The following is a 23,887-nucleotide window of genomic DNA, read 5'->3' as shown; positions in this document are numbered from 1 at the left end:
GACAGAAAGAACCACTAATTTATAAAGGAAATGGGATCAGTCCGGGTTTAGGCCTTTCTTTGCCAAACTGGAAGCTCGAAGGCAGAATGACATCTAGGGATTCCTGAGAAAGGGCTGAGAGCCCCCAATTCTGTGTTGTGCTCTCGTTCACCTGCCAGGGTGAGAAAGAGACTTACAGATATGTAAGGATTTGGAGAACTTATTACTGTAAACAACTAGCAATCAGAATCCACTAAGGAGATAGAACTGATCAGTTACTTTTAATGGAGAGAATTTAATGCAAGAATTGTTAATGAGGCATTTAGGAGCTGAAAAGGCAAAACAGCCACAACAAAGCAACTCACAGACAGTGCTGTTACTCAAAATATATTGTGAGCCATCTATGTAATTATAATTTTTTTAGTAGCCACATCAAAAAAAGGAAATAATTTTAAGATTTTATTTTCCCCAGTATTTCCAAGATGTTCTCATCTTAACATATAATCAATATAAAATATGTTAGTGGGGCATATCACATTCTTATGTCCATACTCAGTATTAATCCAGTATGTATTTTATACTGACAGCACATCTCAGTCTGGACGGATTTCATGGGCTTGGTAGCCATGTGTGGTTAATTTCAGCGGTATTTGACAGTGCAGCTCTCAGCTATCCCAGAGGTAACACTGGCAGAAGTTAGGAGTTAAAACACTGAATCTGGGAGGAGGGGCTCTGTGGAGCTGCACCCCAGGGAAGAGGAGGCCAGTGGTTCTGGCACTCAGATTTCTGCGGACCCTGCAGGTAGGCATGGCTGGTGTTTCCAGAGGGAAGTGCAGGAAGGTTGCTTTTGCAGGTGTGAGCAGCCTGCAAACTGGATTGAACTGCCGCTGCAGGAACAAGTGCTGCTGCTGGCGTGAAGCAGTGAGGCCTGAGTGATGCTGAAAGGCGGAGATTGCAAACTGGAGCGTTCCTTTTCCCTCTACCAGCCTGCGGGCTCCCTCTGGCACCCTCTATTGGCAGAACCTAACAGGGACCCAGCTGCAAAGCAGGCATGGGGTTTAGAGACTCCTGGCTCCCACTTCACAAAGTAGGGGCTTATGAAACTGAGTCACAGCTAAAAGTCTGACATGCTGGTCCATCTTAGGAAGATTCTTAAAGAATTTGAACCAAATTGCAAATTAATTATAACAGAGATCTTAACCAGGGAAAGGTGGAGAGGAGTAACAGCACCCGTGAGAATCCGTCTTTTCACTGTGTATCGATACATGGATGACAGAGTGGGAACATCTGATAAAGCTACTAATAAGGGTTTTTGAAAATGAAGAGAAATTCTTAATGGGAAAACTAAGAATTGTATGAATTTAAAAGCACTGAACTCTTAGCTAAAAGTTGGGGTTGAGAGTCAAAGCATTCAAATGATTTCATCCTACTGACTTTGCAGAGGGTGGTGGTTGAGAAAATAGTAGGAATTTTGTTTTTAAACAAGAGTAGGGAAGTGTTTGTGAATGTTCAGAAAGAAAATGATCACTAATCTCAAAGAAAAATACCAAAGATCTTTTTGGGATGGGAAGAGCATGTATAGTAACTTGATATAACTGGGAAAATAAAGAAAGGGGAAAAAGAAATAAGAGCAAAGTAAGATTAATGGTAGATAAAGTATAAAATGAAAGAAATAAAGTTAAGTGTATCAGTTTCCAACTATTAATAATTGCGACTGGCCACAGTTGCCCACTTAAAGATCAAGGGTGCCAGATTATTTTAAGACACACATACACACACCAAGAGCTATGTATTATTTGACATACAAGTAAAACAAAGTTATTTGTTTAATTTTAATAAAAGTTAAAAAATTACTGGATTGGTAAAGCTGTACCAAGCAGAAGAAATACGAGAAAAGGTACAAATGAAGGTTGTCAGCCCTAAACAGAACAAAAAGGCACAATTATGTATTGATAACAAGCCAGATTTTAAAGACAACAGTCATTAACCTTTATGCATTAATCAAATTAGCAGCTCAACATGGGAATCAAAAATGATTAAAAATTCAAAGACTGCTTGATTTAAAAAATAATAAAAAGATGTTCTGTACTTATTCTTTCTTTAAAAATGTTTACTCTGGGATTGATGGTGGTATCTGCTAAGCTTTAACTTTAAAACATCTGCCATGAAAAGTGTTGGAGTGAGTTAGGTGGTGTGTATATGTTTGTATATTTGGAGGGTGAGAGGTTGCAGTTGGGTTTAAGCTTGAAAGTCCTTTGAAATAGAAAAGAGGAAAAGTATTGATTCTTTCCCTCACAAATCTTAGGAAGGAGAACGGTGATATCTTCTCTCTGTCTGACCAAAAGTTTACCAAGGCTTACTGACTTAACAAGGCCAATTTCAAAATATGTGTTCTGGTGAAAATGTGTCTTTTAATACAAAGCAAATGTAAGTACAGAAAACTTGATGTATCTTTTATATATGTAAGGGTGTGTACTAAGCTGCTGTCATTTCTTCGTAGCTCTGGGCCCACCCGTGTCTCACGGGTCACTTGAACCAGGAATGTTGTCCTAGTTTTCTATATTCAGGAGGACATCTCATGTTGCCATCTGTCCTGGCTCAAGCCCATCTGGGATGAGGCCAGTGCTTAAGTTGATGTCTTGTCCACCTGGGCCCATTAGAGGGATTTGCCCCAGAGATACCTGTGTTTGACCTCTGGTTCCTTTTCCCTAGGAAGACCCTGTGGTCCTCCTCAACATCTTAGTAAACAAACAACTACAGCGCCCATCTGATACATGTTCTCAAGGGAGGGGGTGTAGCTACTTTGAAAACAAGTCTTCAGTAGTAACAGGTCACGCCTGGGCATCCCCTGCTACAGCTTCTGGGCAGCAGTTTGGTTAAAGCCCCGCTGACCCAGCACAGTGCAGTGTGCGCTGCCACTGTTGCTCACCTGTGGTTTGAGGGTTGTAACAATTGGTGTCTGCTCTCTAAGAGAAAAAGATGAGTATTGTAGCTTAAGCTGCCTCTAAATATTTCGTTTAAGCCAGATAAGAAAGAGGCCAAGTCAAGGGCGCTTTGGGGTGTTGTGTAACTTCCTCAGGGAAGTTTAATTGTGAATTCCTGAGGGAGGGGGACGTGGGCCTTGGATATGGTGGCATTAACTTGTGAACTAAAACCAGAATTCTTTTCACATACAGATCTATTTTTCAGTGCAGTAAGAGAATGTATTTGATAAGCAAAAAAAAAAAGAAGAAAAATCCCAGAAAATCCAGGGTAGGTAGAACTTGTTCTCTAGTGAGACTTGAAATCGGGACTCGAAGTACAAAGTAATATGCCATGTGTGAACAAGGGGTGATTGTCTCAAATGAGGAGAGGAGAACCATTTAGGATTATAACTATGGGTAAATCCCCCATGTTTACCTATATTCGCTGTAGGTAACCTATATTAGCTGTAGGCTTCCAGTTAGAGGCTGTTTTTCCTTTAGGCATCATTTTGAAAGCCATGCAAGAAAATGCCCAGATTGTGGCTACATTTTGGTATGCTTTAAAACAAAAACACTTAAAGAAAAATGTTCTTGTGTAAAGCAAGTAAACTTTGTTAAATTCTGAATGACATTTTAAATGATATTTGAGTAGAAATAAAGATGACCAAAATAAACATCCTCTTGGTTGTATGCAGAACCAAGTCTTAATGCTGGTTAGGTAATACTGATTGACTGTAGGTCTGCCAGGTTGCAGTCATTCAGTTTTCCAAGACAGTGCCATTTCTTGCTAAATTACCATTATATAAAGAGTACCTGTGTTCCATTGTATTAAACTAGGCTCATCCTCTGTTAATTTCTTTCAACAGTGCTTACTGAATGCCTGCCAAGAGCCAGGCACTGTGGAGTATCCGAGTTACAGTGATGCATAAGACAAAGTTCTCCCCCTGTCCCGTGGCTTAATATGTATATATACACACATACATTCTAATAGTGTATATGTATTATGTGTGTGTATATCTTCTGTAAGAATGCAGGCTCTGAAATCAGCCTGCCTGGCTGCACCTCTCTCACTGGCTTTGTGACCCCAGGCAGATTACTTCATAAATCCTGTAAAGCCTTATTGTTAGAAAACTTCTCTGTGCCTCAGCTTCCTCATCTGAAATAGAGTAGAACAGTTTTGATAGGGGTGCCGTTGAGGATTGTAAATGAGTTACACTCGTCAAGTGCGTAGACCTGTTCCTGGCACAAAGCGAGCATTAATAAATGCTGACTCTTTTATCTGTTATATATGCAGATGTTACACATTCAGTATATATACACATACTGTGTATGAATAGCACACGGCCGTATTATATACAGTGCATGTATATTTCCTTCTAGGATTTGAAATTATTTGAGCTGAGAAATATTAAGCTTGCTATGTACTTTTATTTTGGTAAAGTCTTATTAATAGAAAGCTGTATACTTGTTTTGTCATTATTTTTAATAGTCTTAATAATTAGTTCGTTAGATCACCAGCTCAGCTTTTCTGTTGAAAAGAAGAGTAGTAAACAGTATTTTGAATGCTAGTTCAGCGTGTTTTGACAAAGTATGATGCATTAAAATAAAATTCATCATTAGCATTAAAACTGACCTTTGTGGTCATAGTCGCTCATTTTTCTCTTCTAGTGTTTGAAACAGTCTAAGTACATTGCAGTACTATGCAGATAGTCTGTGTGTAATGGTCATAGTTCAATTTTAGATAAATCATTTCCTCAAATCACTTTATCTGGAACAGTCTCAGTTTCCCATTTATTCTTACCCATTATCTGAGGTTCTTATCAACTTTCCTTCAGTAATATAATGGCCTTATATATTAAATTATAAAGTAATTTTCTAAGCTAGAATTGTGTAGCATTACTTATGTGTCAACCTACAGGAAGATAAATCTGAGTATTTGTGAATTGCCAAATGAGCAGTGCCCAGGTTCAGAGAAATATTTAGGGCCATTGAAAGCCAAACCACTTTGGGAAAGGGCTGGTAATAATTTTGACTCTGGCAAACTCGGACTTGATATAATGAAAGCAAAGTTTAAAATGAGCCTCTTTTAAAATAATTATGAGTAATGTGGCTTGTGAAAACTGTCCTTACACGACCACAAAGGTGAGCAACGTAATGAAAGCTGATTCCTGGTGGTGGTGGTGGCGTTGCTGGTTGGGTGACTCTTCAGGTTTAAGAACCATGGCTTTGGAAACCCGATCCGGTCATTTCATGTCTCCTGTGTGCTTTTCCACATCTCAGTTTTTCTCATATATATGTTTTTAAATAGTAATGCCTCCTTCATAGACAGCAACAAAGTTGAATCTATAAAACATGCCTAGCTAAAGTGACCTTTAAAAATACTCCTCCCATTTTCTTAAAACCTTTAGGTTCTTTGAAATAAAGAACCTTAGGTTCTAAATAAAACCTTAGGTTCTTTGGTCAGTTTTTACACAAACTGAAATACATAAATTTTATATATCAGATATCTATAAGAACTGAACATATGTGAGTAAATTATTATTATTTTTTCCATTTAAAGGACACGTGTAATGTTGTTCATCATAAGAGATTTGGCTCATTTTTAGAAATTCATTTTGCCGGTGTATCTTACATCTCTCACCTGGTTGAGAATATATTGAAAACAAGAGCTCAGTTGCTAGGGTTTGAGGTATAAGGACAGAGCTGACTGGTATTTGTTTCATTAAGCTTAGGCAAGCTGTCCAATTACTTAATGCAAATAAGAAAAGTTTACACTAAACTCCTACTTCTTTGCTTAAAACTCTAGAGAATTTAAATGAGGAGAGATAGGTATTTAAAAGAAGGAAATTTAAATGAAACTTAAATCAAGGGCTTAATGTAGAATAATATTAGACCAGGAGATCTGAAATAATAAGTGGGAGATGCCAGTAAATAAAAAAAGAGAATGTATTCTCCAAGATACTTGGTATGTTTAGTTTTATCTTGAGATAATTCTTAAATCTTTGGAAACACAAGTTAATAATGACTTATTTTGTCTCATACCTGCCCCTCCCCCACTTTTTAAAACAACAGGGTCCTTGGTGGCTCAGGAACCTTGGGCTATATAAAGCTCAGCCTTCAAAATTTAAAGCTAAGAAAACTAATGTTTATTAGATTGTACCATTAAACTGCTAATAGGTAGTGAGGATTGGTTCTGGGTTCTACTGCCAGACTTCTTAAAGATACGAAATTCTGTTCAGGAAACTGTCACTGCACAGACCTTTCTTTTTTTTAGTTTTATTTTCAGACATTCCTTTAGAATAAACTATTTGAGAATTTGAACAGGTCTATTTGTAAGAAAATGAAAGTAACTGTAAGAATAAGGAGAATTTCTTTTTGGTCAGTTTGTGCCATCCCCCAGTGTCTCTTCAACCAAGAGTCAAGTATAACTAGGTGTTGGTAGTTTAGAGGCTCTAAAAAGTTAGGAAATGTAAAACAGCCTTCTTTAGGTTGGTGTGGTCCAGGATCATCCCACTTGTGACGCTTAGCATCACGGTGGCTTGGCCCTTGGAGAGCTCTGTTGGCGTCTAGTTTCATAAGTCCCCCAGTCTTCTATTTTCTGCAGCTTGTTTTCCATTTTCCAATGAGTCGGAAATATGCCACTCATTCATTCATGCATATACTCAGGTATTTTGTGAGCACTTGTGGTGTGGGGCCGGCACTGTTTAGCACTGGTATATAGCAGTGGAAAAAAGCAGACCAGATCCTTGCCCTTATGGGAAGCAAAGAAAGGAACATGTGCAAGGAGGGGGCTACTAGAGTCATTATAGTCGACTTACTTGTTAAAGGTGCTTGATCATAAAAATAAAGCAGAACTTTGAAGAATTGGGGGGAAAAAAGATGGAGAGGACCAAGCGATGTGTAGTTATGGTATATTTAATGAATGTGGAGATTTCCTTCTTTTCAGAAGATAACTGCTGCTTCTGTACTCCTGATCCCATAGTGGAAACTATTGTTGTTACTGCTGCTTACCTAATGCATTGAGTGCTTATTGTGTCACAGGCTTTGTACTAAGTGCTTTTGTGTATAGAATCCTGTAAGGTAGGTGTTAACACCAGTCGGTGTTACTCATGAGAATAACAGGACCAGGGAGGTTAACTACACTCAACTAGTAAGTGGTAGAGCCTTGGTTTAGACTCAGGGTTGGTATTAGATATTGCAAGCTGAATAATCTTTAGTTTTTTATTATAACATGGAAGACTTCTGCGCTTATGTTATTGCTTCATTTTTAATTAACTTTGCTCTAACTTTATATTTCCAAAGTTGAGCTACTTTTAACTCCATTTATAATTAAAACTTTTGCCATATGCAAGTAAACTCAGAAAAAATGTTATTAAGATGAATAATACTTTAAAATTTTACCAATTGTGGAAGATTTGAGAAGCTTTAGTTATGAAGAACTTGCTTTATGTCCAAGAACTAATAATTAAAAATGTGTATTTTATCCTAGTTTTATGTATGTATATAAAGTGCCTAGCACAGTGTTTGCATATAGCAAGTGATCTGTTGATTATAGTCATTGTTATTTTTCGTTTCCACCTCGCTTGTAATCTAAGTCATGCCTTTTGCTTCCTAGTGATGGGCTGGCAGAATGCTTTGTGTGTCTTGTCTAATCTGGTGCAGTAACTTCAGCAGTTGTCAGCATGCTGTCCTTATGGGGACCACTTTGTTCCTCATGTTGCTTTCCTTTTATAGAACTCCAGGATTTATTTGGGTAAAAATAGGATTTATTTATCTTTATTCAAGACATAAGTTTACACAGATTTAATTTTTAGGGGGAAAAGCACTATCACTTTGGAATGTATTTTACAAATTGATTTTATCTGTTAGAATCAATTTGTGAGAATATCAGAGTATCAAGATGATACAGCAATTTAAAACTAGTAACCAAAAGTTTTCTTTTCTTTTCAAGAATCCTTTTTAAAACTGAAATTTGATAGACTAGTATTGAGTTCAATTTGGTTCTCATCATTCCCACTTATGAAGTAGATTGCACTCAGAATTTCACTTATAGCAACATACCAATTTTACTTTTTCTTTTTATAGCATCGCTTATAACTTCAGGGATATGATGGTATAGAGCGGTTTTTCTCTCAAAGAAGAAAAGGCAATCAAAATCTTTGTCCATGAGATTAGCCTCATGTACTCTCACTCAGTGATTACTGAATACCTTTATGGGCCTAGGCACATCTTTGTCATGCACAGGAGAGAGGTTGTAGTGGATTGCAGCCTAGTATGATATAATTGTGTGATGAGGTTGATAGACCTAATGTAGTCAGATGCTTCATTAGTAGAATTAGCATTGGTTGGGAATCTTGGGAGGTGAGGTTCCGCTGTCTTACTTGGCTGGACCACGTCTGCAGTATTAACATTTAGTTTGGAGCTAAGGGACAAATTGGAGTCATCCCACAAGTGAGGAACCCTGCTCCTGAAAGGTCTGGCCATTTTTGTAGATAAAGATTGTTGGGAAATGAGAGATTCACTGGGAGGAAAGATCTTTTAATAGTGTTTGTATTTCCTGCGGTGATGTCAGGTCCATGAGGTTGGGGCCTGGTCCTGTTCAGCACTGTGTCATCAGTGCCTTGCACAATGCCTCGTATAGAGTCAATAAATAGCGGAGTCAGTTTTGATGGGAGGATGATGGTTACCTTCAAATATTTGTCTTATAGATGGCTTGTTAATTAGATGTATTACTTTTATCTCCAGAGGGCAGATGGAGTCACCAGGGATAGAATATTTAGTTGGGCAGATTTCAATTTGACATAAGAAGAACTTAGTGAAAACTAATTTAGCAGGTAGATTGATTAGCCTCTTGGTATATTTAAATTCTCTTCTTTTAAGTGCTTGGATAAAGGCTGCATGAGGATTTATTAGAAAATGTACCTGCTGTTGATACATTTCAGGCCAAGATGACTTCAGCTACTAACTCTATGTCTGTTTCTATCTTTTTATTCAAGTATTCCATTAAACACATGATGTCAACTATTAAAATATTTTTTTTTCTAAGTTAGAACTTTGTTGTCTTTTCAGACTGAAGCAAAGCAAAGAAGTGGATGCAGAGAAGGCTTTTGCCAACGAGCAGTTGACCAGAGCTATCCTTCGTGAGAGGATATCAAATGAGGAGGAGCGTGCGAAGGCAAAGCACCTGGTGAGCATGAAGATTTAGTAGGAGGGTCTTGTCTACAAGGAAACCGGTGATGATTGGGAAAAGCTTGCCAGCTTCCGGTGTGGATGATATTCATGCTTTCTGCTTAGATTTTCTTTATCTTTGCCTTTTATCAGTGGCTGACACTTTGCTGAGATTAGCCATCAAGGACTCTAAGGCAGGTGTAATGAGAGTTATTGAAGAAAAGATCAACACAGAGACACAGGAATCTTACCTGAGGGATGGTGTTTGCTTGTTCCCACCCGAGTTGTATTTGAAACCTCTAGGGTGAGAGCCTAGCTTGGTCCCCTCCTTGCTGGCAGCCACCAGATGCTAGCTGGGAAGACTCCCGCAGAGGCGAGTAAGGTTTGATCCATCACTTTCTGGACTTTAGAAAAGAGAACCATTTTTTATAAGAAAGGAAATAATTTTTTCAAAGAAAATATTTTTTTAGAAATTTAAAGATTACATAAACATGTTTAAAAATGACTATTAGTAGCAGAAAATTTAAGAGGCACCCATAAATCTGCCACTCTCACATAACCACGGTTTACCCCAAGGTGTTTCCCTCTAGACAATTTCTATTCCTAGGTCTGTTACCTTTTGAAGACTTTGGGTAGCGCTGTACATAGTGTTTACATCATGAACATACCCTTTATATCACGAAAATGTGGTTTTTAATGGCTGAACAGTAGTGTCTTCTGCATGCAACATAATTGGTTGGACATCCTCCTGTTGTTAAATAAAAGTGGAGCTGCTCTGGGTGAAGCCTGGGATCCTGACTACTCAGTGCTCACTTTAGCCTTCCTGGAAACCCTCATGTCATTTCCCTGTCTTCTCAATGGAATGTGGTTGGGAACTCATTGGAGAGAGGAATGTAACCATATAGTGGAGAGCTTGGGACGCAAGACTCACGGGATGTCCCTAGTCCAGCAGGCAGCTGGGGATTGTTACCAATTAATCAGAAAAGAGTCAGTTTCTGTTCTCTCCTGTTCTTTCTCTTGGTCCTTTCTTTGAGAGGCTAACCTACGACCAGTTGCCAGTAGAGAAAATAGGAAGCCAATGTGTACGGAATCCATTTCTTCAGTGACTAATTCAGGATCCAGGCTACATGGTGGGCAGTAAACCAGAACAGAGGTGATGGACTAAGAAAGGAATGTCTAGGGTCTGGCCAGCGCCCCTGTGAGGATATACACACATTGAGTGGAACTGAGGCCTAGGGATGTGGAAGGAGAGTCATGCGATGTGAATGGGGGATAATTTTAGAATTAAAAGTGTTAGGTGTTGAGTAATTTAATTATGACATCTGTTGTGCTCCTGAGTTTGAGGGTTTTTAGGGGAAGTTGCAAACATGTCGGGCCCGTGTGTTAAGGGTCATTCCATGAATGTTACAGCCTCCCAATTGGAAGATCAGGGATGGAGAGGAGAGAGTTTAATAGTGCTTATGGTGGAGGGTGGCGGGTAGGGATTATGGAGCAAGCTTCGAGGTTTCTAGTGGGCAGAGGACCCCTTGGTTCTCATTTTTATTTGTGTTCCAGCTTTTGCCTCTTCTCTTTGAAGCATTCTTTTCTCTACTTCTTTTGGTCTAAATTCAAATATGTTACCTTGTTCTTTTAGTTCAGGGAGATAAACAAGATAAAGATTAAAAAAATAACAATTCATTAAACACACTTGCACATGACAAGGCATAAAAAGAGAGTTTTCACAAGAAATGTGAAAATAAAAATTTCTTAATGCATAGTAACTAGAATATTATGTAATGTAGTTGGGTTGGAGCAGTGTATCTTCAGCACGTATTTTCCTTGTACCTTATAAATCCTCTCTGTTTCCTATCTATATATTTTTGTTTCTGGGTTAAACATACGAAATCGGCATTATATATTCTTTTTTGCAGATCTCTTCTTTATTGATTCTGGAGTCATACTGTATGGGTGGCAAATTACTGACAACTCCTTAATTTAAATCTGTCATAAGTTGGCCAAACAGAGTCCTCAAAGCACGTTGGGACCAAAAGTAGAATTTATGCAATAGTATTATAATTGATCCAGAGGATCCTGTTCTGGCTTGAGGATTCTCAGATATTGAAGTGAAGTTCTTGGCCACAACAACATGGCTGCCTACAGCAGTTTGGGTACCTGGTGACTCCCAACTTATTTACCATGTTATCACCTTTATTTTTGTTATTCATTATTATAGAAGACATCCATATTTGTTGGGTAAAGATCAGGACATAAATACAAAACCAATAAAATCAATTAGATTACCATTATCCAGAGATAATTACTATTAACTTTCTGGTTTGTTGTTTTATATTCCTTTGCACATTGCATTGAGTCTGTATAAAACATTCATATTAATATGTATATTTGTATATCTCCAAACATAGATAGTAGTATATGTAGTTTTATGTAACTCTGACAGTAACTTTCATATCAAAAAAAATTTAGACTATTTAAGGCCTTTCTATGCCAATAAATATGTATTTGCATGATTCCTTTTAATGGTTGAGTGTATTTCACTGAATTTTCTCTGATTATTAAAATAATACAAGGATAAACGTTTAAAGTTACTAAGAGATCATCTTATGTCTTAGGATGACTGCGGTTAAGGTTACCAGTAAGGTATCTCAGGGACCTGCTCAATGTTTTGTGGCAGCCTGGATGGAGTGGAGATTTAGAGGAGAGTGGATGCATGTATATGTATGGCTGAGTCCCATCGCTGTTCAGCTGAAACTAGGACAACATTGTTAATTGGCCCTACCCAATAGAAAATAAAAGGTTTTTTTTTTTTTTAAAAAAAGACAGTAACAAGTATTGGCAAGGATGTTCTGAGAATGTAAAATGGTACAGTCGCTTTGGAAAATAGTATGGTGGTTCCTCAAGAAAAGTAGAACTAGAATCATCGTGTGATTCAGCAGCCCACTCTTCCGGCATGTGTGTGTGCTCACTCCCTCAGTCATGTCTGACTGTTTGCAACCCCATGGACTGTCCTTGGGATTCTCCAGGCAAGAACACTGGCGTGGCGTGCCATTTCCTCCTCCGAGGCATCTTCCCCACCCAGGGATCGAACCTGCATTTCCTGTGGCTCCTGCATTGGCAGATGAATTTTTTTTTTTTTTTTACTGCTTGAGCCACCTGGGGGGCCCCACTCTTCTGGTTCTTTATCCAAAAGAACTAAAAGCAGGACATCGAAGAGATATTTGTATATCCATGTCCATTGCAACATTATTCATAATAGCCAAGGGGTGGAAGAAATCTATGTGTTCCTCAGTAGATTAATGCATAAACAAAATTGTCATATACATACGATGGAGTGTTATTCAGCCTTTAAAAGGAGGGAAATTCTAACGTATCATGCAATTTAGATGAACCTTGGGGACCTTATGCTAAGTGAGATAAACCAGTCACAGAAAGGTAAATACCATGTGATTCTGATTGTGGGAAGCATCTAGTGTAGTCACATTCAGAGACAGAAGGCAGCATGGTGGTCTCAAGGGGCCTAGTGGAAGGAAAAGTGGTGAGCCCTTTCTAATGGGTCTGGAGTCTTAGTTTTGCAGCATGAAAAGAGTTCTGGAGATTGGTTTTGCAGCAGTCTGAATGCACGTTATACTCCGAAGCTATACACTTCTAGTTATTAAGATGGTAAGTTTTAGATTATGTATATTTTACCATAATTACACCTTATGAAAATGGTGTAAAGGAAATGCCTAAGGAAATAGCATTGCTGCATGTATAGTTCATGCTCAGGGGGTGTAAAGTTCCTTCTGCCCCTCCACCCCCACCCGCCATGTATACAGAGTCTGCATCTCCCCATCCTGTGGGACATGTGCTGGGGAACACAACTTCAAGTCCGTATCGTCCATCAGTGCCTCGATCCCCAAGCTGTGGCAGTGGGCATCCTCAGAACCCGCGACTCCTGTGAGAGTCACCCAGGACCATTAGCGTTGCTCTGCTGAGTGCTGGACCCCCACGGTTGCCATTCTTAACCCCAGTATGTGGGACTCTTTTGAGTGATGGCCAAACGTTGGTGTCTTCCTCTTTATTTAGAACGCACATATTGCAGCCAGCAAGAGAGTAAAGGTTGGATTTCACACATTGGAAGGAATTGGAAAGCTGTCTTTCAGTAGAACTAGGGGGAAGGATAGAAACCCCAAACTGACGCCTTGTTGGTGCTGCGAATAAAACTCCTCTTCCCTCTTCCCTTCCTCCGCCCACACGCAGTTGACATTTAGATCGCTGTCTCCTTAGATGCGAGTCCAGGCGGTTTCTTCCCACAGTTGTTGCAGCAGCTAGCTTTATTGAAGCTCTTTGAAAGGCAAAGTCATGATGGCCCTGTTGTTGAAGTTTTAAAATAGGATCAGATGAAAACTTTCCTTTTTGGAAGGATTGTGTTAGCTGGAGAAGCCACGGGTCCTGCTCTCGATTTAAGAAGAGCGTACCAATTCCTCACCCTACCTCTCAAGGACAGCATTTTCATCACCTGATTCTACCCAGAAGTTTTGGAAAAGAACTTCACTGTTAATTTTATCTGCTTGAAAATGTTAACTAAAATTCACGTGAAAGGACTGTGGCTTAGGAGCAGGAGAGCAACTCTGTAAAAAAAAGACTGACTAAAAGGACTGAGCTGGGAAACCTGTGAAGTTAATGTGACTTGCCATTTGTGTGTCTCTGAGATCCCGTATATCTAAACCTAATATTTGCTGTGTCATTAATTTTTTTTAAATCAAAGAATAAGGACTTTGCATTTACATTTTTTTAAAATGCCAATTAAGATTTTGTTTCACTCCTGCTTTCTGTTGTATTAAACTGTGCTGGTTTGACATTAGTCATTTTTTTTTTTACAACCACAGAACTGTAGTATTTTTCTTATTTCTTTTTGAATCTAAACTTGAAGCCACAATTTACTTAAGGAAATAGTTGCTTAAATATTTTGGAGCTTATAAAGCTAAATGTGAAAGAGTTTCCTTCATTTTTTGGGCAGATGTTTTATTGAGTGCTTACTATATGAAAAAGGTGGTGCTGGATACTGAGGCTATATGAATGAAAAAGACAAAATCCTTAAGGAATTCACACTGCAGTGCGGGAGACAGATACATGAAAAATAATGTTAAAAAGTGCCAAGTCTGTGATAGAGCCTTGCTACTTATATCCTTATGAGAATTCTCACTTCAGTGAAAGCAGAAACTGACTTTCTTGTAACCATTTGGTATCTGCATTCATTTGTTCACACACATTTGAGAGCCTAATACATACTGGAGCCTGGCAAAGAGTAGAGAGTCAATAAATGCTTGCCGATTTCATAAGTGAGGAATTGAGTCTACTCAGGTTGTGGAAATGGGAGGAGATGAAGTAGGAAAGATGAGAAAAGATTTCCTAGAGAAGTGATGCCAGAGTGGAATGTTGGGGTAGGAATTGCCTGTGTGGTTGAGGAGTAGGGATGGTCCAGCCTACAGTATTTGCCGGTAAAGCATGGAAGCCTGGGGACACTGGAACACCACAGGAGCTAATGAGTGGGACGTAAAGGGTGAGGAGTGTTGAGAGATGAGGCAGAGGAAGTTGGCAGAGCTAAAATCACGAGGCGCACGTATGCAGCCCAGAGACCCCTGGACTATATACATGCGAAGGTTTGAAATGCAGTGGTTAGATGGGCATTTTGATAGCTCTGTGTAGTGAAGGGTGCAAGATGGACTAGAGGAGGGAATGAATGGAAAGAGATCATTCTTGTCTGTGGTCCCCGCCATCACACATTTATGGAACACCTGGTGTGTGCTAGGTCACATCAGTTGCAAAGATAGATCGATTTGATCACTTTTCCTGAGTCTGCCTTCTTCAGTCAAGTATAAGCTGGGTGGGGAAGGTCATTGTTAACTTGGATTTTTTTTTTCCTCCTGGTAAAATTTTTGAATTTGTAAAACCTCATAGTGTTTAGAAAAAAGCACAAAAAATTAGGGTAAGTGAATGCATAAATTTAGTTTTTGCAAATTTAAGCTACTGTTTCACCAAAATGTCACTTTTTATCCCTGGTTTCCCTTTTGTCTGAAATGCACTAGTAAAGCAATCAAGAAGAATTGATTAATTTTGTACTATGTGCTTTTCACTTCTGTGTTTTGTTTGTGCTTCAAACTGTGACAGTTGAAATTTCACGGTTAAAGAGAAAAAGGTTTTGAATTTGGGGCTGGAGGAAAATGACTAAAGGAAGTAGATAAGAATATTGCTGCTGCACAAGTATATAAGTGAGGGTCTTCCCAAGAGCAGAGGTTACCGTTGGGGTTGTAATTTTGAAATGACCAGCAGGGTTCATGTTCAAAAGTTCTGTGTTGAAGAAAGTTAAGAGCGATCACTTGGGGCTTTTAGCGTCATTAAAATTAACCAGATGAATGAAGCTGCAGTGTAGCAGCAGTTATCCTGAGTTCTTTTGTTGGACACTTAATCCTTTTAAAAAAATGTTTGTTTTTTTGGGGGGTACAATTTAGTACTTCAGTTATAATCTCTATTAACACACTCCCTCTGATTATATATGCCCTGGGCTGGTTTTTCTTGCTATAGACAGGAATCCCCAATTGTTCTGACATGCATGGAGTATTAGTTTGCTTTGAATGCCAAAAATGAAGTTAATGACTTTGAGCTTTCACTTTTGAGGACTATTTAAATACTGGATTTCTGTTCTGTGTCAGAAATTTAAGCCATTTAGGCATAAGATGATTTCCTGGGTGTTATTGGTGAGAATGGCACCTAGGATCTGTCTGCAAGCCCATTTCTTCCTGTCTCTCGCTCAGTTCCTATCTGACCAGGAAATTTAAAAGGCAACAGCCCTCAGGACAGGTGGGAGCAGAGGCGTGCAGCATCATTTTGCGTCCTGTGTAAATGTTTGAATTCAGCAGGCCATTCTAGTTCCCAGGACAAAGCCTCCGTCTCCTGTGTTGTCCCCTCGTGTGCTTTGTTATCTTGTGTGGTCTTTGCCTCCTGTGTGTGTTAAAGCAGCTCACTGTTGTCAGCTGAAACGCATACAGCCCTGTGAAGAAATTATTAGGAAGAGATTTTTAATCAGATATTCCGTGGAGTGCCAGGCCAGATCTTGGTACTTTTTTTTTTTTTTTTTGCCACAGTAGTAGAAAAAGAGAAACAAGTTTTGTCTCAGTATGCCAGCCTCATCTTTATGTTAAGAGCCCAGAAAGAATAGGACTGCTATTGGAGATTTCAGCATTGCCTGCGTGCGTGCGTGCGCGTGCGCATTCAGTCATGTCCGACTCTTTGCAAGTCCATAGACCTTAGCCCACCGGGCTCCTTTGTCCATGGGATTTTTCAGGTAAGAATGCTGGAGTGTCTTAACCAGATGAATGTATTTCTCAAATGTATGTGGTCAGACCCTTTCCTCATCAGGATTTGCAGGAATACGTAGACTCTTACCATTACTTTCTAGTCTGAGAGAAGACTGTTGTCATGCTGAGCAGATACTGGGGGGCCTGGAGGAGAGAATGGCTGAACATTCTTCTGAAAGTGGAGATTAAATCTCACTGTCAAGGTTGGCGAGTCTGTCCAGTGAGCACATTGTAGAGGTGACTGCAGTTTGCTGGTGTTGCATTTTTTCCCCAAGGAACTGTCACAGTTTGTGTGACCTGTTGACAGAAGGATTAGAGAAGATCTGAGGATAATGTGGTTGATATTCTTGTCAACAAGTAGTTGTATTTAAAGACAGCTATAAGGAGCAACTCTGCTTAAAAGGTGTTGTCATATTGTCATTCTAAATGCACTTTACAAATTCTTTAAGTTGCTTGCACACTGGTTGGCTCAGGGCAACTCCTGTTGATTGGTGTCATACGTGGTCACCCTGCCATAAATAGCTTATTGACATCCCATCAGTTGGGTCATTATGGGTGTCAAGGTGAGGTATGGAGAGCACTGAGTAAAAATCCATAGGTAACTAAGGTGCAAAGGGTTGGTTATAATTCCATCTCTTTATAGTGCCCTGGCATTTATTGTTAACTTATTTGCTTCACTGCCTGGTCTGAGATGAACTGTCATTAGGGCCTTGGAATGTTATTAAACTGACATCATAATCTCTTTTCCTACTGAAGAGGCTGAGAAATATGGCCCTCAGTGTTTTCTTTAACGTGTGACAGATTAAAAGTTGAACAGAAGCATAATGAACTCCATCAATCCTTCCAAATCCCAAAGAGGAGTGCTTTGCACATTATGTTTTGAATGAGACTCTAAGGCCAATGGGCTCTGTTTTGTTCAGAAGCATCCTTTTTAGTTTGTCTTCCTGGCAAGCCTGAGGACAGCTGTGGAGAATCGCTTTCAACCTGTGGCGCATGGACCTCTGGTTTAGTGAATTCAGTAGTGAACTGAAGAACAGTAATGTTTACTAGGTGACATACCACAGTGGAGTGAGGTCTGCTTTATTTTTGCTTACTGACATTAAGTTCTTCACAGTGCTGAACATTCTTGAGTCACTGTATATTTACTTCCTTTATGCATTCCTGCCTTTAGTGCTTAGATATGATTCCTAAATGGGACTGAGTTATATTCTTTCTGTGTTTCTTGATGTTTTGAACTATGCCCTGCTTTGGTGGGTAGGAGGGCTTACTTTTATGTAGCCTGGGGTTATTCCCTTCACCATAATGACATTCAACATTTTGTTCCAGTGTGGCTCTCTCCACCATTTTCTTTACTAACTATATTTTAAGGATGACTTCTCCTGAAAATACCAAGGGGCAGAATTACCAAATGAAGTAAGGCCTGCGTTCTCTAGAGAGCAGGAATCTGTTTACAAACCTGCAGTATTTATTACATACCTCATTTAGCTCATTCATCATTTTAATAGAAAAATGAGTCATTTTAGATGATTCTGGAATAATTCGAGGTAAGCTACATAGCCCCAGGCAGAATATGATTTCCTCAGCCACCAAGCTGTTTTCAAAAAAAATAAAATGGAATGATCAGCACCAATAATTTATGATTACTTGTGGTAAACTTATCAGATGTCTTGTTATAGAAATTTGTTGAGATTAAAAGTTCAGAGGAGTTTTCTAGCAAACTTCTGCCAGTTCTTCCATCTTTCATGACAAATGGCTGCAAGATTCTGTACTTAGCTGTGTGTTTAAGTACTCTCTGTCTGTTTAAAACACTGTAAATTTAATTCCAGATTTGTGTTTAATATTCTCCTGATAAGAAAGAACAGAAGTCAGTGTCACAGGGCCAGTTTTATTGGAGATTATTATAAACCTATTTGTGTACATTTCTGTTCAGGCATTAAGCGTTGATCCTTTTCTTTTCCTTAACCTATCTGATTCTCAGGAACACAGCTAGCTGATGGCCAGGAACCATAACTCTGAAACCAAAATGAGTCACAAAGTATTTCCAGATTGTGCCATAATGCTCACGGCCTTTGTTAATAAATCAGCACCACAGCAAAAACAGTTGGTACTTGTTTCTCGTGTTGTTTAACCAAGAGCTTTCAAGTCCAGCGTCTTATTTGGTGTTAATAAATGCTTGATAGTAGTAGGACAGCTAATCATTCCTGTTTCTAAGGGACTGTAAACCTAAAGTTTGCACAGCGTAACAGCCAGTGCTGCAGATTGGACCTCCACTGCCTCAATGATCTTATTTGGGGCACAGTTTAGCAGATTTAGTTATTATTACTTTTTTTTTCTTTGGGTGTGAGGGGGACCTTCCCTGGTGGCTCAAATAGTAAAGACTCTGCCTGCAATACAGAAGACCTGGGTGCGATCCCTGGGTTGGAAGGATCCCCTGGAGGAGGAGATGGCAACCCACTCCAGCCTTCATGCCAACCTGAATATGTTCTTAGCCAGAAGTGAATTGGACCCACCGTATTGGTATTGGTCCCACTGTAGAAAGGGTGAGAGGACTTTGAGGGACAGGCACATGGACAAAGAAGAAATTACCACAGACATAGATGATAACAGGCATCCAGAAGCCACATGTATGGTGAGCACACACAGGACTAAAAGCATCGCCGTGTGATGGGCCTACTCATCAGAGAGGCCGGCAGCCATGGCCACTCATAAGCCTGGTGTGCTCCCGCCTAGTGAAGTAAACAGCATATTCACAGTCATACCACTGTTGGGGGTTGATAATCTGTTTAAGAGCACCGAATGTAGTAATACACATTGCAACTAAAGTTTCCATCTAGGCCATTGTGAATTGAAATAGTTTCTCAGTAGTCCAGAAAAATTCTCACCTGTGAATCTGCGTTGCAAACGATACTGGTTAAATGAAGTGTTTTTGTGTACTTTTATAGACTCTTTTTTGAGTGGGCTTATTTTAAAAAAATGTTTGCTGTGGTCTGTTCTGTTTTGGTCAAGGAGTGGCTGATAGAGGTACAAAAGGACTTGGTTTGTATCAATTATTCATTCCTTTGCCCTCAGAACATCGATATATAAAGGCAGAAACTTCGTTTTTGTTGTTGTTGTTGTTAACTTTTTATTTGCAGGGGAGATAAAAGACAATTTGATTATTTTTCTGTTACTTTGTGAAAAGTCAATTTATAAGTATACAGAGCTTTGCATTCTCTAAAAACTCCTGTATTTATATATTTATTCATCAAGGTAACAGACTTGAAAGAAAAGTACAGGTGAAAGAAAAGTAATGATGCCTTAGCCTGGCAGGATGATTCTTGCGGAGAATAGACATAGACTTGCTGCAGTAGGTAATTTTTAAGAGTCAGTGTAATTTATGTTAACAGTGTTTACGTCACTCATGAAGTGGATTCACTCGTGTGTTCTGTGTTTTCACTGAACTTTGGGAAAACTCAGAATGAAGACAGTCCACAGGTTTTTCTTGTGAAGTCTACACACATGCACATTTTCAGAACCATTGGAGCGTGGGGTACAAACATTGGGCCAATTTGCCCCCTTAGTATTTCTATACCTTAAAAATTAGTGTGTTTCTTATGTAACCAAGTACACTTGTCAGAATCAAAAAGTTGAACATTGATGTAGTGTTTTAATTTTTAACCAGAATTTCAATAATCTTCCTTAAAGCAAATTTTCCTCCTGGAAAAGGGTATATTCTGGGGCCATATATTCCATTTATGTAGTTATCGTGTCTTAAAACATTTTTAATGTGATTTGCAAGTAATAGGATCTAGACAGATACTGTGTTAACCTGAGTTAATGAACTCTTGCTGTCATTGCTGGAGCTTTAGAAAGATGAAAGTAGAATGGATGAAGAGTAAGGAATTTCATGCAGACATATGGATTGGTGTTCTGTGTTGTGGGTGAAGGAACAATTGTTTTGGATATTTTCTTTTATGAACCCAAACTAAAACAAATGCTTTCACCAAGATCTGTTTAGATTCCGTGTCTTTGAAATGTAGCAGGCGTCCAAGTTGTATCATTAAAAATAATTAGAGAGTAAACTGTTTTCCTACTTCTCTGGAGAGTTTTTTGAAGAGTAATTTTATCAGAAATAGCCTTCTCTCCACACCCCACCACCAGCACCACCCCCCAGGTCCTGTTCCATGTAATTTTAGGCAAATTGCTTTTTTTTCCTTTATGCCTTTTGCTCCATCTGTTTAAAACGAGGACAAGGTTGTGAATGTACTTTTCTTTCAAGTCTGTTACCTTGAAGAATAAGTATATAAATACGGGAGTTCTTAGAGAATGCTAAGTTCTGTATACTTATAAATTGACTTTTCATACGTCCTAAGTAATTTTGTTTTATGAATAGGCTACCAATTCCAAGAGTCACATCTATTTTAATTTTCTATAGTTATTAAAAACAGTCCATTAAAAAAAAGAAAAATAAAGTTAAAAGCCTCTATTTCCTTGGTTAAATTGGATTTTTGTTATTGAAAACTTATTCTGATTAGTAGAAGTGATTTAGTCGTAGGCACAGTATAAATGCTGTTAGCAGTTCCTGTATATTGAAAGGATCAACATGAGAGGTGTCCTTTTCTTGGATAGGAGAAGGTGGGATCTTTTTGCTAATACGTGTTTATTGGCTTTAATGAAAATTCATTTTTGTTGTTGTTGTTGTTAACTTTTTATTTGCAGGGGAGATAAAAGACAATTCGATTATTTTTCTGTTACTTTGTGAAAAGTCAGTTTATAAGTATACAGAACTTTGCATTCTCTAAGAACTCCTGTATTTATATATTTATTCATCAAGGTAACAGACTTGAAAGAAAAGTACAGGTGAAAGAAAAGTAATGATGCTTCCCTGGTGGCTCAGAGGTTAAAGCATCTGCCTCCAATGCAGGAGACCTGGGTTTGATCCTTGGGAAGATCCCCTGGAGAAGGAAATGGCAACCCACTCCAGTATTCTTGCCTGGAGAATCCCATGGACGGAGGAGCCTGGTAGGCTACAGTCCATGGGGTCGCAAAGAGTCGGGACACGACTGAGCGACTTCACCTTCACCTTGAATGAAAATTGAGACCTTTGTTAGCAAAATAAAGTAATTAAAATACATATATCAGTTCAGTTCAGTCACTCAGTTGTGTCCGACTCTTTGCGACCACATGAATTGCAGCACGCCAGGCCTCCCTGTCCATCACCAACTCCCGGAGTTCACTCAGACTCATGTCCATCGAGTCAGTGATGCCATCCAGCCATCTCATCCTCTGTTGTCCCCTTCTCCTCCTGTCCCCTCCTGTGTATAAATACATATATAGACACTATTAAATTAAAAGGTACAGAAGTTGATCTACTTTATGCCTTTAAAAAATGACTATTAAATGCCTTAAATTTATGTATTATCGTGGATTAAACCCGTCTGCTACCTAAGATCAAGGCTTCATCTTTTCAGGTGCTTACTTTATTTTCCATTTATTTCCTATTTACTTTTTAACTCATTAAAAGTCATTTGTTATTTTTTAATATGACTGTCATATCTCTACCTTGCCCTTGCCTGACATAATTTTCCTTCCTTTCCTAACCAACCCTCACCCAACCCGTATCCCATTTTAAATTTCCTGCCCATGGACGGTGGCGTTTTTGAAATGTTCCCATCATCCCCTGTCATGCATAGGGATCAGGAGAATGTCTTGGTGCTTTAGACTTTTTTTTTTTTAACTCCCTGAGGAACCCAGTATATTATAAAGAAACTGGCTCAGTTCCAGCCCCGAAGGCACCAAAAAGAACAAGTTCTAAATAATATCCTCCCGTAGGATGCAGCATGTTTTCAGCGTGTATCCCCATCTTGGAGATCACCATTTCCAAGATACATCTATAGCTCCGCATATGCTCTGTGTATATATTATAACATTGCGCCCCCCACCCCGCCCCGCCCTTCGTCTCCTCTCTCCTCTGAGTTTATTTTTTTCTTTTCTTCGAGCCTTGGGAACATGTCCATAGGCCCGTAGAGTGATACAACAAAAGCAGACACTTGAAGTAGTCAGGTTTTGTCCTTGTCAATGACATGGCACAAAATGCACGCGGTGGATTAAAATATGTTCACCCTGACAGAAATCTTTTAACTTGAAGTGAAAAGCCTCCCGTCAGTTCCGATCGCAACAAAGGTTACGCTGCTGCCAGCGAGGGTGGCTTGCCAAGAATGCCAGCTTCTCAAGCTCTGTTCTGGAGATACATTTGTTACTTGATTCTCAGCTTTGAGTTGGTTATAATCTTGTCTTGGCATGCTTTGTTTCCCGAATACATCAGTTTTCAGTTCCTTTGGCTTTTTCTCAGGATTTATGAAGAGGGGAGGTGGATTTAGCTTTTTGTCTGGCGAGTAGCAAAGCCTGTTTGAGTTCCCTAATCAATAATTGTAAAATAACTCGAAATTGATCCATGCCTGCTGTAAATCCATCCATGCATTTCTGTTAATGTCTGTCATCCTAGAGAAGCTGTACAATAGACAAACCTGTCCCCATATCACTGAAGGTGGGACATGAACAAGTAACAGGCTGCTGTGTATTAAGGGGATGTTCTTAAGGTGTCCTCAGTTTGATACAAGGCTTTCGGAGCTATTTCCTAGATTTGTAGTGTAGATGTTGCAGGGGGTTGAAAAAAGTTTGTGTGTGTGTAACCTAGTGGAGGGGGCTACCTACTACTTGTCCTTCATGTAGACAGAATAGTGACATGATGTTGTTGCCAGGTTATGCCTATCTCAAAATACACTTTACACTGATTTGACATCACCTCAGCCTTGTCTCGGTTGATCTGGAATTCTTATTTCCCTCCCTTTCTCATTAAGGGGGAGAAGTGCTGGATATTCAGTTTGACCACTGCTGATAGACAAGTCTGTTACCTGGGCACAAAGGATGCTAATTAGTATTTGGGGAGGAGGGCCACACCTCCTCCTCCTTCCCAGTTTCCATGATGAGGTAGTGTGTCTCATTGCCACTGTGTCATCGTGGAGGTTTTATAAAACCTAAGGGTTTTAACTGGACAGGGAGGTCTGATCTGAGCTTGTATTAATGCAGGGAGAGGCTTATTTCAGTAACTTAGGGGAGAAATAGTTGTCTTAAATAAAGTTCAAAATATACTCTGAGTGACTCCAGAACAAGACTTGCCTGTCACTGATTGAATATATTAACACGTCTAAAGAAAGACTATGTCAATCTTGATTTTTTTTTCTGTCTTTAAAGTTTTGAAAAGATTATTTAATATCATGAGACTTGTTTACAATGTGCTGTGCAGTAGAATAAAAATCGGCATGCTCTTTATTATTTGTATATGTGCAAGGACAGAAAGCTTGGTATAGGTTTGTGGGTTTTTTTTTTATTTTTCTTTTTCCTTATATGTGTTTCAAACATTTTCTGTTTTACCTGATTGTCTTGACTGCGTTTTAGTTTAAT

General features: G+C 39.1%; 1 protein-coding gene across 1 annotated transcript in view; it reads left to right on the top strand.

Moving 5' to 3' along the window:
* The window catches only part of CHCHD3 (coiled-coil-helix-coiled-coil-helix domain containing 3), a 283,179-nt gene that overhangs the window by 90,166 nt on the left and 169,126 nt on the right, over nucleotides 1-23,887 (top strand). Inside the window, exon 4 of the mRNA XM_052638596.1 lies at nucleotides 9,012-9,129. Coding sequence (XP_052494556.1) covers nucleotides 9,012-9,129 — 118 coding nt within the window. The remainder of the gene's footprint in view (nucleotides 1-9,011; nucleotides 9,130-23,887) is intronic.

This window comes from Budorcas taxicolor, chromosome 4 (assembly GCF_023091745.1).
Source record: "Budorcas taxicolor isolate Tak-1 chromosome 4, Takin1.1, whole genome shotgun sequence".
In the NCBI taxonomy this organism is placed as follows: Eukaryota; Metazoa; Chordata; class Mammalia; order Artiodactyla; family Bovidae; genus Budorcas; species Budorcas taxicolor.
This window is presented reverse-complemented; position numbering and strand designations above follow the sequence as displayed.